Source organism: Cryptomeria japonica, chromosome 1 (genome assembly GCF_030272615.1).
Source record: "Cryptomeria japonica chromosome 1, Sugi_1.0, whole genome shotgun sequence".
Taxonomy (NCBI): Eukaryota; Viridiplantae; Streptophyta; class Pinopsida; order Cupressales; family Cupressaceae; genus Cryptomeria; species Cryptomeria japonica.
This window is the reverse complement of record NC_081405.1, coordinates 504,607,047-504,624,124: the sequence shown is the minus strand read 5'-3', so window position 1 is coordinate 504,624,124 and position 17,078 is coordinate 504,607,047. Positions and strand designations below refer to the sequence as shown.

General features: G+C 40.2%; 2 protein-coding genes across 2 annotated transcripts; both read left to right on the top strand.

The window, feature by feature from the left end:
• Nucleotides 1–12,991: 12,991 nt before the first annotated feature.
• On the top strand, nucleotides 12,992–14,100 carry LOC131061081 (uncharacterized). Its single transcript, XM_057994585.2, has 2 exons — nucleotides 12,992–13,043; nucleotides 13,231–14,100. Exon 2 carries the CDS (start codon nucleotides 13,257–13,259, stop codon nucleotides 14,025–14,027), a length of 771 nt encoding a protein of 256 aa, XP_057850568.2. The 5' UTR covers nucleotides 12,992–13,043; nucleotides 13,231–13,256; the 3' UTR covers nucleotides 14,028–14,100.
• A 505-nt stretch (nucleotides 14,101–14,605) lies between these two features.
• On the top strand, nucleotides 14,606–15,819 carry LOC131052280 (uncharacterized). Its single transcript, XM_057986909.2, has 2 exons — nucleotides 14,606–15,244; nucleotides 15,360–15,819. The coding sequence occupies exons 1-2, from the start codon at nucleotides 14,621–14,623 to the stop codon at nucleotides 15,741–15,743; spliced, it is 1,008 nt and encodes a 335-aa protein (XP_057842892.2). The 5' UTR covers nucleotides 14,606–14,620; the 3' UTR covers nucleotides 15,744–15,819.
• The last annotated feature ends 1,259 nt before the right edge of the window (nucleotides 15,820–17,078 follow it).

Here is a 17,078-nt window from a genome sequence, read left to right as displayed (position 1 = left end):
ATGATGCATTCTTCCTCGGACAAAGTTGGCTTTCCAAACTGGTTTCTGACTTGATTGATAGCCATTTCACATACTGAGCAAGTAAATTCAGAGTGAGGTGAGTTATGAATTCTACACCACAATGGTAGTAATGTGTTCTCCAAACGCATTTCACCATTCAAAATGAGCTGACTCTTGATCATCCACAAAAAGCTTAGAAGAGGATCCTCGCTTTCTGGGACATTGAAGCTGCCTTCTTCTGTTTCTGGCCTGGGGACATCCCAAAAGAAAATTTTTCCCTGCGCTGCTGATTCCATCCTCTATAAGTACTTCAAGCAATGCATTTCATCATGCTCCTTTGTCTCATGGACTCGACACTGACCTGGACCCAGTTGGGTGATGGAATATTTTGGTAATGAAACAAGGAAGTTGATTTGATCTAATTTGGAGGAGAATGAGACAAACCAAGGTGAGAAACTAGCCAAGAATAGGGATTTTGCTCCTGACCCTTCCAAAGGGTCCAAATCGAAAATCCCCTTAAACATCAAATTCTCACTTGTCAAGGCCAGGATCATAGCTTCCTTAGGCGTAGTAGGGCATATTGATACGTTCTAGCCCTAGGGAGTGATTGATGATGGATGAAATGAAGGATTTTAGTCAAGAGGATGAATTTCGCTCCTGACCCTTCCAAAGGGTCCAAAGCGAAATTCTTGAAAGCTCTTATTTTTTTTTCCTAACTAAAGTCAGGATCTTGATGGGGATGCGTGAAGAAGGGTCTATGTTTGCCTCTCAAAGAGATTTGGAGTTGAAAAGGTCAAGAATCAAGCCAAGAATGAGATTTTCGCTCTTGACCCTTCCAAAGGGTCCAGAGCGAAAATCCTCCTAGACCTCATTTCTTTCCTTATTTGGTCAAATTTTGATGTCCAAGGCATGTTGAAAGAGAGAATGGGCATATTGAAATCCTTAAGGACGTTTGAAAAAGTTGAGGAATGAGTGTTTTAGCCAGGAAAGAGAATTTCGCTCCTGACCCTTCCAAAGGGTCTAGGGCGAAATTCCTTACAAGCCTACTTTTGACCTTTCTTAGGCTTAAAACCTTGTTCCTAAGGCGAAGAGAGATGAGATTTTACCTTGCAATGAAGTTTCAAGTTGAAAGAATGATGATTTTTGGTCAAGAATGAGATTTTCGCTCCTGACCCTTCCAAAGGGTCCAGAGCGAATTTTCTCAAAACCTATCTTTTCCCTCAAATTTATGCCAAGTCTAGTCTGGGTCAAGATTAGAGGTGTCTTTAGGCATGTCCTTGAATGGTCAATAATTATCAAGTTTGAAGGAATTGAGCCAAATGATGAAAATCGCTGCTGACCCTTCCAAAGGGTCCAGGGCGAAAATTCTTCAAACACCTATTTTCCCTTGCAAAATCAAGTCAAACTTGGGTTGGACGTGAGAGGAGAAGTGTTTTCTAGCCTTTTGAGGTGAATTCAACTTGAAATGATGGAGGAATAAGCCTAAATTAATAAATTCGCTCTTGAACCTTCCAAAGGGTCCAGAGCAAATTTTCTCTAAAGCACCTTTTTTTCCCAATTTTGTGCCAAGCCAAGTGCTGACTAGGGCGAGTTTTGATGGGAGAGGTCCTCAGGAATGACTTTGACTTAGCAATGATTATCAAACTTGAAGGAATTGAGCCAAAAAGTGATTTTCGCTCCTGACCCTTTCAAAGGGTCCAGAGCGAAAATCTTAAAACCACCTATTTTCTTTGCAAGTCCAGTCAAACGTTAGGTTTTCATGGCTTGGATGGGTGCGAGGAGACATGTTCTTGCCTTTTGAAGTTAATTGGTGTTGAAAAATGATGGAAATTAGCCCAAACCAAGGATTTCGCTCCTGACCCTTCCGAAGGGTCCAGAGTGAAAATCTTAGGATCACCTACTTTCTTTGCAAGACAAGTCAAAATTTTGATTTTTATGGCCTAGTCAGGAGTGAGGCAATGTGTCCTTAGTCTTGGAGGTGGATTCAAGTTGAAATGATGTAGGAATGAGCCTAAAACAAGATTTTCGCTCTTGACCCTTCCAAAGGGTCCAGAGCGAAGATCCTAAAACCCATCATTTTCTCTAAAATTTGTGCCAGGCCAAGCTTAGACCTAGGTAAGATAAGCCCTTAAGATTGCCTTTGAATGGATTTTGGCCACCAAAAATGTAGATTTTGAGCTAAGACAAGGATTTCACTCCTGACCCTTCCAAAGGGTCCAGAGCGAAATCCTAGATAGGTCCTGTTCTTGGCTAAGTTTTTGAGCGAATTCTCCTTTTTGGGCCTTGTGAAGATCAAACCAATGTTGCGAAGTTGGGAAGTGGACTCAATGTGGGGGAGTCTAGATGAATTGAAGTGAAGGAAGTGTAAAATGAAGCCTAAAGAAGGAATTTCGCTCCTGACCCTTCCAGAGGGTCCAGAGCGAAATTCCCAAAATCACCTAGTTTGCCCATGAGGAAGGTCAGGTTGTAGATTCCTAGCCTTTGGTGAGGAGAAGGATAGTGTATGCTTGCCTTGGAAGACATTTTGGAGTAGAGACATGATGGAATTTGTCCAAAAATGCAAAATTCGCTCCTGATCCTTCCAGAGGGTCCACGGCGAAATTCTTATAGGGCCTGTCCTTGGAAAGAGTCTTGAACTAACTTCATTTTAATATCTTTTGTTGATGATTTAAGGTGTGAAATACTATGTTGAAATGAATTTATTATGTCCTTAATCATCTTTTGATTTGTTTTTGCAGATGAAAGAAGATCAAGGACGACCTTCTCCAGTCCAGCATCAATAAGGACGGCCTTCTCCAGTCCAACATCAACAAGGACGGCCTTCTCTAGTCCAGCATCAACAAGGACAGCCTTCTCCGGTCCAGCATCATTAGGGACGACCTCTTCCAATCCAGCATTTGAAGGAAAGGTACACCATCCATCCTGCACATCAAAGACAAAGGAGGTTAAAGCAAGGGTTCATTGAAAAAGTAGACAGTTCCAGAAGAGTTAACTAAAGTTAGCTTCTCAGCATCATCAAATTGAATATCTACCAAGTTGCAAGTGTCAGACAAGGTGGCATCCCAGTCATCACTCCTCCAGTCGGATTGGTCCGCCTCAGCATGTCCAGATTTAATGCACCTGACTCATCAAAGATGGCACTAACTTCGATGTACCTACCCTGGTTATCCATTGGTCAAATATTCTAAAGAAGACATGTGTCCAAATAATGCAATTATTTCATTGGTCAGAATTGAGTTTGTTGTAACAAACCCTAATTAGGGTTTTCATTGTAAAATCTTGGCCATTGATCTCAAGTTGATCTGAGCCATTGAATTGTATTGAGGGCACTATATAAGCCCTAGCTCCTTATTTGTAAAGGCTAATAGTTAGCTAATAAAGAATAGTTAGTAAATAGTTGATAGTCGGTGAATAAGTAGTAGAATAGCAAATAGAATAGCAATTAGAGTAGACTAGGAAGAGAAGACAAGACATTGTTGCCTTAATTGTAAAGACTTCTTTTTCATTGAAGATATGGTGAAATATGTCGTTTCGTTGCAATATGCATGGTCTCTTGTTGAATCTTCATTTTAGATGATAGATAATTAAATTGAATGAAAGAAGTTGTTGAATGCACCTGTATGGAATCTGTCTAATCCATACCACTAGCCTCTTACTGATTGTAAGTGCACCTTGCATGGTCAATTGGCATAAAATGAGCTTAATCTCAAGTCGTTACACGTCTATTGTTTATGCATTAACTTGAATGATGATCAGTATCTGATGGTGTCCGATTTGAATATATTTGAAGCATCCCCTAGAAGATCGCACTGAGTTGGTGTTGAATTGTTCAACTTGATGGTGAGACCCAACCCAGTAGGTCTCCACCTAGTCATTCATCCATCTTCTCGCGTTCTAGGTAGTAGAGTAGACTTCCTGAACCCTGCATCTTTTGCCATTTGTTTGTCTTCCAGTTAGTTAATAGGACATGTGATTCCAGCAAATCAGACGCATGTGATTCCAGCAAATCAGACGTTTAGGTCGTCAAGTGTAAGTCCCCTTGTGATTCCAACAAAATCACATCATACCACAGAGAGCTTATCCACGAGTAGAGAACCTACATACAAGAACCTTGGAGTTACTCCGACTGATCCTTCGGCGAGATCTTCAGTAGTCGGGAACTTTGTTCAAGAGAGGATAAGGTACCTTTTAGGTATTTTATTTTGTGTTCGCATGTGCATGAAAAACACATCAACAGGTAGGTACATCGAAGTTAGTGTCATCTTTGATGAGTCAGGTACATTGAATCTGGACACGCTAAGGTGGACCAATCCGACTGGAGGAGTGATGACTGGGATGCCACCTTGTCTAACACTTGCAACTTGGTAGATATTCAATTTGATGATGCTGAGAAGCTAACTTTAGTTAACTCTTCTGAAACTGTCTGCTTCTTCAACGAACCCTTGCTTTAACCTCCTTTTTCTTCGATGTGCAGGATGGATGGTGTACCTTTCCTTGAAATGCTGGACTGGAAAAGGTCATCCTTGTCCTGGCCTGGTCTTCTTTCATCTGCAAAACAAACCAAAAGATGATTAAGGACATATAATAAATTCATTTCAACATAGTATTTTACACCTTAAATCATCAACAAAAGATATTAAATGAAGCTTGCTCAAGATTCTCCCCAGGGACAGGCCCTATAAGAATTTCGCCCTGGACCCGTTGGAAGGGTCAGGAGCGAAATTTTCATTCCTGGCCAATTTAGACCTCTTTTTAACATTACCTCACAACCAGCACTTTGCTTGCCCCAAACAAGGTGAAGAATAGGCTTCCCTAAGGATTTCGCCCTAGATCCTTTGGAAGGGTCAGGAGCGATTTCCTTGATTTTGCCTTAATTGTCTCATTTCTTACTCCAAAATCCTCTTAAAGGTGTGCATATACTTGTTTTGGCTTAACAAAGCCTAGGAATTCAACCTTTTAGCTTCTGATATGGGCAAATTAGGTGATAATGGGAATTTCGCTCTGGACCCTTTGGAAGGGTCAGAAGCGAAATTCACTTTTTGCTTGCCTATCCACACCCAATTTCATTTTCTTCACTTCACTTCATCTGGACTCCCTCATATTGAATCCACTTCCCAACTTGGCATTATTGGTTTGATCTTCACAAGGCCTAAAAAGTCAAATTTGCTCAAAAACCTAGCCAAGGACAGGACCTATCCAGAATTTCGCTCTGGACCCTTTGGAAGGGTCAAGGGCGAAATTCCAATTTTAGCTCAAAATTTGCATCTTTGGTGATCAAACATCTTTCCAAGGCATTCCAAATAGCTTCTCTCACCCTAGTCCAGGCCTGACTTAGCACAAAATTTGGAGAAAAGGATGGTTTTAGTGTTTTTCGCTCTGGACCCTTTGGAAGGGTCAAGAGCGAATTTCTTGTTTTGAGTTCATTTCTTCATATTTGATGACTCTTGGCAATTCAAGGACATGCCTAAGGACACCTCTAATCGTGACCCACACTAGACTTGGCATAAATTTGAGGGAAAAGATAGGTTTTGCACAATTTCGCTTTGGACCCTTTGGAAGGGTTAGGAGCGAATTTCTTCCTCTAGCCCAAAATCATCATTTTTGAAGACAACAATCAATTCAAGGGCAATCCCAAGGGCATCCCTCACCTTAGTCTAGGCGTGGCTTGGCACAAATTTTGGAGAAAATGATGGGTTTTAGGATTTTCGCTCTGGACCCTTTGGAAGGGTCAGGAGTGAAAATCTTGTTTTAGGCTTATTCCTCCATCATTTCAACTTGAATCCACTTTAAAAGGCAAGAAAACACTTCTCCTCAGCCATCCAAGCTACAAAAAACCCAAGTTTGACTTGACTTTGCTAGGAAAATAAGGGATTTTAGGAATTTCGCTCTGGACCCTTTGGAAGGGTCAGGGGCGAATTTCCTATTTTGAGCTTGTTTTGACTACTCCATTACCTCAATCCAATATTCAAAGGCAAGAACACATCAAAGTCCTTCTAACCATGCCATAAAACTCAAGAATTTGACCATCTCCAAGAAGAAAAAATGAGTTTCCAAGAATTTCGCTCTGGACCCTCTGGAAGGGTCAGGAGCGAAATTCACCCTCTTGGCTAAAATCCTTCATTTTTCAATGCTTTCAAACATTTCCAAAGGCCAAACATGTCCATTCTTCCTTTCAAGATACCTTGCAAATCAAAATTTGGTCAAACAAGGAAGGGAATGAAGTCTAAGAAGATTTTCGCTCTGGACCCTTTGGAAGGGTCAGGATCGAATTTCTTAGTTTAGGCTTGATCACTCACTTTTTAAACTTCAAACCACCTCAAGAAGCAAACTTAGATCATTTTCCACCTAATGAACAAGGATTGATGCCCAAATCAAGTAGCAAATGAGGTTTATAGTGAATTTCGCTTAGGACCCTTTGGAAGGGTTAGGAGCGAAATTCATCTCCTAGGCAAAAACTTGATTTTCTAAAGCATCCCACTCCCTCTCAGGGCAAGAACATACTAATTCCTCCTCCGTCATGCCAACGCCTAGCCAAAACAAGGAAGAAAACAAGAGATATAAGGATTTTCGCTCTGGACCCTTTGGAAGGGTCAAGAGCGAAAATCATGTTTTGACCTTGATTCTTGATTTTTCAAACTCTAATCTTCCTTGGGAGGCAAACATAGACTACTTTCCTTTCATTTCCACCTTGGTCCTGACTTTGGCTAAAGGAAAAATGAGTGTTTTCAAGAATTTCGCTCTGGACCCTTTGGAAGGGTCAGGAGCGAAATTCCTAATCTTGGCCAAAATCCTTCACATTTTAACATCCCATCACCTCAAAACTAGAACGTTGGTCTAAACAAGGGAGAAAATGAGGTTTTCAAGAATTTCTCTCTAGACCCTTTGGAAGGGTCAGGAGCGAAATTCCTACTTTAGGCTAATTTCCATCATTTTGTCGCCTCAAATCTCCTCTCAAAGACAAATGTGCATCAAAACCTTCCCATCACGCCCCAGAAGTCAACAAACTTGATCATATCAAAGAGCAAAGTGGAGAAAAATGAATTTCGCTCTGGACCCTTTGGAAGGGTCAGGAGCGAAAATCATCCTTGGGCTCAAATCCTGACTTCATTTTCACATTTCCTCATTCAAACAAGCGTTTTTGCCTTCATTCAAGCCTGAGAATATGTTAGTTCTAGGTTTTGGTCAAAGTAGAATGTCTTATGGAGAATTTCGCTCTGGACCCTTTGGAAGGGTCAGGAGCGAAATTTGACATTTTGGTCTCTCCGTCAAGATCATTTTATGGAATATAACATTTTTCTTCTTTCTTATACTTTAAGTTACATTCCATATATACTGTCAGGATGTTTGAGAGTGGTTTCGAACCTCCAGGAGTTATATTGCAAAATCTAGTTTTTGGAGGATTCTTCAGTTTTCCAGACTTAGTCAAATTTCAGGATCAGGACATTCCAGACAGCCAAATTTCAGGATCAGGACATTCCAGACTTAGCCAAATTTCAGGGCATTTGAAGATCAGGATGACATTCCAGACTTCATCACTCACCAACTTGACCTAGCTTGGACCTTCAAGAATGATACTCACTCACCAAGCAAGACACAATTAGCAACAAGATCAAAACCAGGCCCTAAGGAAAACTTTCAAAGAAACCCTAATTCTGGGGCCCCAAAGACTCAACCTAGCTCAAGCATAGCCTACTATCCAGGTGATCGCCCTGGTGACACTCGAAAAGCAAAGGCTAACAGACAAAACTCTAAAACCTAGAAAGCAAAACCCCACAAAGCGAAAAAAAGTAGGGGTCCCCATTTGCAATGGGGCGATGTGTGAATACGTCACAACAGGTACCTTTGCATATCGCAGGATGCCTTTTGGATTAATAAATGCGGGAGCAACTTTCCAACATGCAATGGACTTGGCCTTTCGAAGTTTTCTTGGTAAGTTCATTGTGGTCTATTTGGATGATTTGACAGTTTATTCTAAGGAACGTCAAGATCATTTTTCTCACCTGCAACGAGTCTTAGAAAAATGTCGTCAGCATAGAATTTCCCTCAATCCCAAGAAATTTGTTTTTGGGGTCACTGAAGGTAAATTGCATGGGCATATTGTTTCGAAGGAAGGCATAAAAATTGATGCAGAAAGGGTAAAAGCTATTCGTGACCTTTCCTTGCCAACAAGTAAGACTACTGTTCATTCTTTCTTCGGTAAAGTTAATTTCCTGTGAAGATTCATTCCAGACTTTGCTGAACAGACTCGTCATATAGTTAATATGATGAAAGGTAATTCTCTCTTCAAATGGACTCCTGAAGGAAAGAAAGATTTCCATCAGATCAAGGAAGCCATGGCAAATGCTCTAGTCTTAGTATGCCCAGATTATACCAAAGAGTTCATTATGTATAGCTATGCGTCAGATCATACTTGTTCAGCTATACTAATGCAGCGAAATAATGAAGGTGTGGAATCACCTATTGCATTCATGAGTTATTTGCTGAAGTCTCATGAGCTGAAATACTCGGAAATGGAGAAGCATGCTTTTGTCATGGTGAAAGCGGTTAAACATTTCAGGTTTTATATTCTGAATTCGCATGTCATTGCTCTTGTTCTTGATGCTGTTGTCAAGTCGATTCTAACACAACAAGAGTTTGGAACTAAAAGGGGCAACTGGGTTGCCAAGATTCAAGAATATGATATGGAAATCAAGCCCACTAAGTTGGCTCGTGGAAAAGGTCTATGTCAATTGATAGCTGACAACAAATCAATAGATGAAGTGGTGCTTGAAAGTGAAGGTGTTAATCAAAATCTTCCTCATGTTCTATTTTTTAGCACTACTGATGAGTGGTATTCCAACCTGGCATATCTCTTAACATATGGAGATTGTCCTGCACACCTATCAAGGAAAGAAAAGTGAACCTTAAAGCTTAAAGCAATGAATTTTGTCCTATGGGACAAAGGTTTGTACAAGAAGGGTCTGGACGACAATTTCCTGCGCTGCGTGGACAAACAACAACAAGTAAGATTACTTCAAGCTTTTCATGATCTTGCTTGTGGAGGACATTTTTCTGCCCCTGTTACTGCGCACAAAATCTTGCATGCAAGGTATTATTGGCCAACATTGTTTAAAGATACATACAGTTGGGTTCGTAAGTGTGAGCAATGTCAGCAATTTGTTGGCAAGCCTAAATTAGCTGCTCTCCCACTAAAGCCAGTAATAATTGAAGAGCCCTTCCAACAGTGGGGGTTGGACTTCATTGGACTTGTCAATCCAACATCAAGTGCAGGTCACATATATATCCTCATAGCAACGGATTACTTCACCAAGTGGGTGGAGGCAATTCCAACTAACCAATCTACCTCGGCGGTGGTTTGTCAATTTCTGAAGGAGAACATCGTGTCAAGGTTTGGTGTTCCTCATAAGATTGTAGCTGATAATGCTTCATGTTTTTCATCTTATGAGATAATTGATTTTTGCTTTGATCATAGTATTACTCTTTCACATTCATCTGACTATTATCCGCACGGAAATGGTTAGGCTGAGTCAAGCAACAAGAATCTGGTTACTATTATGAGGAAACTTGTTGATGAGAAACAACGGACTTGGCATAAAGCTCTTTATGATGCGCTATGGGCGGATCGTATAACTCCAAAAAGAGCAATCGGTATGTCACCTTTTCAACTTTTGTATGGTTTGAATGCTGAGATTCCGATCACTGTAGAACTTCCCAGCATTAAAGCTCGCCAAGGCCATTGAAGACGAAACATATCAAGATTCACTGGATAAGCGAATCATGTTTCTTTCTCAGCTGGAAGAAACAAGGGCTGAAGTGGTAGATAGGATTGCTGCACACCAAAGCCAAGTGAAGGCGTTGTTTGATAGGAAAACAACTTCCCGTGACTTCTCAGTTGGTGATCAAGTCTTGTTATGGGACAAGAGGAGGGAACCAAAGGGTTTGCATGGAAAGTTTGATTCTTTATGGAGAGGTCCCTTCACTATTCAGGAAGTATGTGGCAAGCATAGCTACTTACTTGCATATGCAGATGGTACCCCGTTCTCGCTACCTCATAGTGGAGAACATTTGAAGCTCTTTACTCAATAGAGAGCGATTTAAAGGAAGTTGTACTTTTTATAAAAATATGTATAGTCTTTTCTTTTCAGTCTTTTCGTCGCTTGACTCTATAGCCCAATGGATACAGGCACTCGGAGTTCTGGATTCTACAAGCTTCAAGTGGTGCGGCTTGTTCCCCAGTCAGAGCCAACTCTTGTCCATGATTTCAGCACGGCCAAAATCGTGAGGCAACCCTACGAAACTGGTCCGTTTCGTACCTTATGGTCTCCGGGAGAGCTTAATCGACTTGGTCGGTTAGTTCATTTTGTTCCTTGTTTTCCTTGTTTTCCTTGTTCCTTCAAGTTTGCAGTTTTACCTGCAGTTCGGACTTTAAAGTCCGAACTGCAAGGTCCTTTTTGCTAAATACACTTCGGACTTTAAAGTCCGGTGTGTATTTGTAGGTTTTCTTAAACCGCAGTTCGGACTTTGAAGTCCGAACTGCATGTGGTCTTAGCCTGCAGTTCGGACTTTAAAGTCAGAACTGTAGTTTGTCATAGCTTGCAGTTAGGACTTTAAAGTCCGACGTGCAAGTTGTCCTAGCCTGAAGTCTGACATGCACTGCGAGTTGGCTTTATTGCTGCATTAATTGCTAATTAGGGTTTGTTAAAAAGCTTTTTAAGTTAATTTTTTAGTTTTTAGTTTTCATTTTCGTTTGTCTTGTGCGTGCCCTCCTCCGTTTTCTCCATCGCAACTCGGATTTTCTTCTCCATGACTCAGGCAAATCTCTCCTTGTCGGATTTTTCATCGTCTTTTGTTGCGGAAGAGGTAGGGTTTTATTTTACATGTTTTCGGGTTCCTTTTTTTTTAGGTTTGCGTCTTGTTTGTTTTTCTTTTTTGATTTTGTTTGTCTTTTTCGAGCTTCTCTCCGGAGGGCATTTGGATTTTGTAGTCCGATTGTCTCCCTTGTTCCGGAGGACAATTGGACTTCAAAACCCTATTACCCTCCGGAGCCCTCCTTCTAAAGCTGCATACCGGATTTTAAAATCCAGTGTGCAGCTGGAGAAAAGTCTCTCCACATATTGGATTTTAAAGTTCGATATGCGGGATCTTACCCTTCGCATATCGGACTTTAAAATCCGATATGTGGAGGGGAGTAGGTTGACATGTCGGGTTTCAAAACCCGACATGTCATCCAGTTATCCTTCCCCTTTGTAAGCACATCGAAGTCCGATGTGCCTTTAATCTTTTCTAGATTGCACATCGGACTTTAAAGTCCGATGTGCTTGTTTGAAGTTTTCCCCAACACATCGGACTTAAAGTCCGATGTGTTACTATTTTTCCCCTGATTGACACATCGGACTTGTGTTGATAACTCATCCCAAATTGCACATCGGACTTTAAAGTCCGATGTGCTGATCAAGTTTTTTTTTAAATTGCACTTCAGACTTTAAAGTCCGATATACAATTTTTCTTTTCAAAAGAGCAAGTCGGACTTTTTTCCCCGACCTGCTGTTTTTGGCAGTTTTACTCCTAAGCATGTTTTGAGTCTCGTTTTCGATCCGTTTGAGAAAAATTGATTTTGATAATGATGAATAGCTAATCATTAGTGTTGAATGCAGTCATCACGAATGTCAAAGCTCCCTCACAACAAGCCCGAGTCTTCCTCAGGTCAGTTGGAACCTTCTCCAAGTAAAGCATCATCAAGAAAGATGAAATACAAGTACAACAGGTACCTGAATCTATATCCAGAGAGTTTAGTTGATTCAAATATTAAGGAGATAAGAGACACCGAAATTGGGCATGTTGATATGCAAGAATTTGTTGACCGGGTTCAAAAGGCTCCTACACGTCTAACCAGTTTAATCAAATCTGAGCTGCATAAGTATGCATCTTTCCTAGTTGCGGCTCATGATCCCGAATTTGTACTGGCAGTAGCTGATCACTTTGATCCAAGCACAAGGCAAGTGAAAGATGATGATCAAAATGTCATTATGACCCTAGACAGTGTATTCTTCAATAGTGTCTTCAAAGGTTCATCAGTTGAAGAAGTAGCTGATATTTCTCAAGAGAGTGCTCAAGAGTACTACGAGAAACATGAGGATAAATGCAAAAAGGTGATCAATATTGTTTATCTCTCTACTGCAAGAACTTCCCTCACCTCACGATGGCCTAAGTCCTTCCACAGGAGTGATTTTAATGAGGAATATAACGACATGGTCACCATGTTATCTAGAGTGAGAGGATTAAAGGACTCTCATTATTTTCAAAGTTGGATGTCTTATTACATAAATACTCAGATACCGGTTCTCCCCTATTTTGGCTGGGTCCTGGTCCTGGTCCGTGCCCGGTCCTGGTCCCAACCTGGTTCGCTCTGGGTCCCACCCAGGTCCTGCCCAGGCGGCTGGGTTCCCTATGGGTCCTGCCATGTTATCTAGAGTGAGAGGATTAAAGGACTCTCATTATTTTCAAAGTTGGATGTCTTATTACATAAATACTTAGATATCGGTTCTCCCCTATTTTGGCTGGGTCCTGGTCCTGGTCCTGGTCCGTGCCCGGTCCTGGTCCCAACCTGGTTCGCTCTGGGTCCCACCCAGGTCCTGCCCAGGCGGCTGGGTTCCCTATGGGTCCTGCCATGCAGGACCCACAGGGAACCCAGCCGCCTGGGCAGGACCCGGGTGGGACCCAGGGCAAACCCAGGAGGACCCGGGTGAACCCAAGCCCGTGGGTTCCCAGAAATGGGGCCCGCAGGTTATCAAGCAATTAAAAACAATAAAAAAACAATATTTTTAATCTTATAATTACATCTAAACACTAATCCGCCCCTCTATGATGCATTTCATGCATCAAAACATGCATTCAACCTATTCTACTTGCATTTTTGAAGATTTTTTCTCTACAATCAGGCTTCTTAGTTTTTGTATTTTTCTTCGAAGGTGACGACTATGAAGGTGTGATACACGCATCAAAGGCATAGGAATCACTGGAGAAGAAAGATTTAGCCATTAAAGGTAAGTTAAGTGAATCTGAATTTTTTTCAAGTTTTCAAGAATTTTTCCAAGTTTTTTTCAAATTTTTTAATTTTTTTTAAAGAAGTCTTGTATATTTTTTTACACTTTGTATGCATAGTATGGGGTTATAATACCAAAATTTTAATAATTTTTTTCAATAATGTTGTGCGTTCTCTTTTCATTTTAGGTGCACTATTCATATAATCATACATAATGGCTGGAACTGGAAGTGCAAGTGCAAGCTCTAGTTCAGTTGCAAATGTCCGAAATGAAAATACCCCCTTTAAAATTGATCAAGATTCACCACTTTGGCATTATACAACAATGATCAAGCCAGTGTCTGGTGGTGGGGGTTTTGTTTGGCAATGCAACCATTGTGGCACTGAGTATACCAGCTCATACTTTCGAGTGAAAGGCCACCTTTGTTTCATCCCTGGGCGTGGAATAAATTTTTGTAAGGGATCAGATGGCAAGGGGCTGTCAAAAGTTCTAGTTTTGGGATATATTAGAGAACAAGAGGAAGCTGATAGGAGAAGTAGCAAAGCAAAGACTGATCATCCTCTTGTCCATCCAAGCTCAATGTCTAAGAGGCCTTCTAGTAGCATTGGCTCCACAAGACCAGCTGGTTCACATCCTTTCATGCAAAACCCACCAGTTGATGCAGTAGAGAATCAGAATGTTGTGGCTTCACGGAAAAGAGGCCCATTGGATTTTGCCTTCAAAAATGAACTGAGAGAGATTGCAGATTCCAAAATTGGATGTTGCCTTTATGGCAATGGGCTTCCTTTCAACCTTGTTAGATCACCTTACTTTCGGGACATGGTGCATACTCTTTGCAATACACCTTCTGATTATGTTTGTCCAGGGTATGAAAAGGTGAGAACCACCTTATTGGCAAAGGAGAAAGCATCCATAGAGTCACAGTTGAAGGTCATCAAAGATACATGGCAGGAAACAGGTGTGACCATTGTTTCTGATGGATAGAAAGATTGTAAAAATAGGCCATTGATCAATGTTATAGCAGTGTGTCCTAAAGGGGCAATGTTTTTTAAAGCAGTGGATTGTGAGGGGCAAGTGAAAGATGCAAGTTTCAATGCCAGTATCTTGATAGAATGCATTGACATGGTGGGGCCTCAAAATGTTGTCCAAGTTGTAACTGACAATGCTAAAAATTGTAGGGCAGCAGGGACTATAGTGGAGGCTACATATGGTCACATCTTTTGGACACCATGCGCAGTACACTCACTCAATTCAATCATGCAAAAGCTTGGCACACAAATTGATTGGGTGAAAAAACTATATGTGGAGGGCGAGGAGATTCAAATGTTTGTGACTAATCATCATATGTCACAAGCCATTTTCAAGACCTTCTCCAAGTTGGAGTTGTTGAAGGTAATTTATAATTACTAATTTTAAATTTTATTTTTTAATTTTTTAGTTTTAAATTTGTATTTTTAGACTTGCATTTGATATATGTTGTGTATTTTGTTATGTCATGTTAGGTTGCTGAAACACGATTTGCATCTCACACACTCGTCTTAAGACAACTTCTGAAGGTGCGAGACGCCTTGAGTTCTATGGTCATCAACAGCTTGTGGAGTGTATGGAAGCAGTCCCACACAGAAAGAGCTCTAAAAGTAAGAGCATTGATCCTTAGTGAGAAATGGTGGGATGATGTGGAATATGTTTTGAATTTCACTGAGCCCATCATGAGCATGATCAGGTATGCTGATACTGATTGCCCATGTTTGGGCGAGATTTATGATGGCATGGATTGCATGGTGGAAAAAATAAAAGAAGTAATAAATAGAAAAGAAAATGACCCAACGGAAACATTTTTCAAAGTTGTGCAGAAAATTGTTGTTGACTGTTGGAACAAGATGACCACCCCCTTACATCTCTTAGCATTTGCTTTGACGCCAAAATTTTATAGTGCAGAGATGCTTGCAACACCAAGGAGGGTGCCACCATATAGAGATGCAGAGGTTGCTTCTGGCTATAGGGCTGCCTTTAAAAAGATATATCAAGATGAGGAGACAAGAAATATTGTCATGAGGGAGTTTGGCCAATTTGTATCTGCAAAAAATCATGATGTTGTAGCTCTTAATGCTAGATATGGGATGGATGCTGATGAGTGGTGGTATGTACATGGTCAAGGCTCCATTTACTTGCAGCCTCTTGCAATTAAACTTAACTCCCAAGTATGTATCTTTTTATTTTTTATTTTTATAGTTTTCCAATTCCATTTGATGCTATCATATTTTTATTTTATAATTTTAATTTATAAATTTCTAATTATGTTTTAACTTTTAACAGGTTGCAAGTTCTTCTTCAGCTGAGCGGAATTGGAGTACATACTCCTTCATCCACTCAGTCAAACGTAATCGTTTGGGTGCAAAGAAAGCTGAGGATTTGGTCTACGTACACTCCAACCTTCATTTGTTGTCACATAAGGACCCTGAATATAGTGAGGGTGTAACAAGGAATTGGGATCTAGCCCCTGAGTGTGCTGATTTAGATGCTACAGTTGCACAACTTTGCCAAGTCTCTATAGACGAGGCGGTTATGGAATTTGAGAGAGACATAGCTAGTGGGAGTGGCATTCCATTTGATATTGGTTCAATTGATGCTGAATTTGAACCACTTGATGACCGTGGGCTTGGGCTGGATGCTTCAGATGAAGATGAATATGGAATTTAAATCCCATAGATGGCTTGTAATTTGAATGTTTAACTTTATACTTTATTGTGTCATGACATTTTCACATTTTGAAACTTGAAACTTGAACATTATCTTTTTTGCAAATTATGAATATGATATTACATTTATGATTTATGATATATCAATATCAGAATATTTATTGGCATTGGCAATTATGGATTTATGATTTATGATTTATTTGTTATCATTTATGTATCATTGTATGGGAAAGTTACATTGTATGTTTGATGTTTCATATTTGTATGTTTGAACTGTGAACATATATAATTTTGATGTTTGAAGTTTGAACATATATATATATATTAAAAAAAATTATATATATATATATATATATATATATATATATATATATATATATATATATATATATATATATATATATATATATATATATATATATATATATATATATATATATATATATATATATATATATATATATATATATATATATATATATATATATATATATATATATGTACGGACGAACCTGTACCCGTACCCAAATTTTTTTTTTTTTTTGCCGAATCCGCGAATCCGTACCCGAATCCGAACCGGAACCGGTAACTTAGCATAAATATAATCAGAAAGGGGGCCGCAAGAATTGATTGGAGAGAACAGATCAGTGATGCGCTTTGTGCTCAATTGAAGGAGGTCAAGGTAACACTGAAGTTTTACATGACCTCGTACCTGGTTTACGCAGCTGCTTCAATGAGGCAATATCCAGGCTTGTCTACCAAGGGTGACAGAAGAGTGGTGCTCGTTTGGGAGTACTATGACCAACTGACAATCAAGAATCAAGGTAATCATTACAGAAGGGTTAATGACGCCTTCTTTGCTGTATGGAAGTGCATTTTTGATAAAGGCCTGCAGAAGAGAAGAATATCAGAGGCCGCTTACAGCAGGGTGTCTCATTTTGGGTGTGTTTCTACAGTTTCCCACATTCACCTATACCCGAATTGGATGTTTCTCAGGTGAGCCCTTCATTCTTCCAAGGTTCCCTTCAGACAAAATCGTCCTTATGGAGCTGTGCAGACAACTGATTAGTGTGCATGAGAAACAATCACAAGCACATTAGACTGGGCTGAAATTCCAGAGTCAATTGGCAGGTATTCAGTGCTAACCAATCCCAAGGCCAAAAATATGGAGGAAGAAATGCAGTGGAATACCATGAGAAGATTCAAGGCCCGAACCGATTTTGACTTTCGTGGTATAAAGAACAAACTCAAAAGGACTTATACTCATGTTTATAGGTTTGAGGATGTTTGGGCAGATTGTCAGAATGAGGAGGATATAAGAAGGATGGATTTCAGC

Coding starts and splice junctions, on each gene's coding strand:
- LOC131052280 (XM_057986909.2), top strand. CDS start 14,621: ATGGTCATCAACAGCTTGTGGAGTGTATGGAAGCAGTCCCACACAGAA. Junction 15,245..15,359: donor CAATTAAACTTAACTCCCAA/GTATGTATCTTT, acceptor AACTTTTAACAG/GTTGCAAGTTCTTCTTCAGC.
- LOC131061081 (XM_057994585.2), top strand. CDS start 13,257: ATGGCTGGAACTGGAAGTGCAAGTGCAAGCTCTAGTTCAGTTGCAAAT.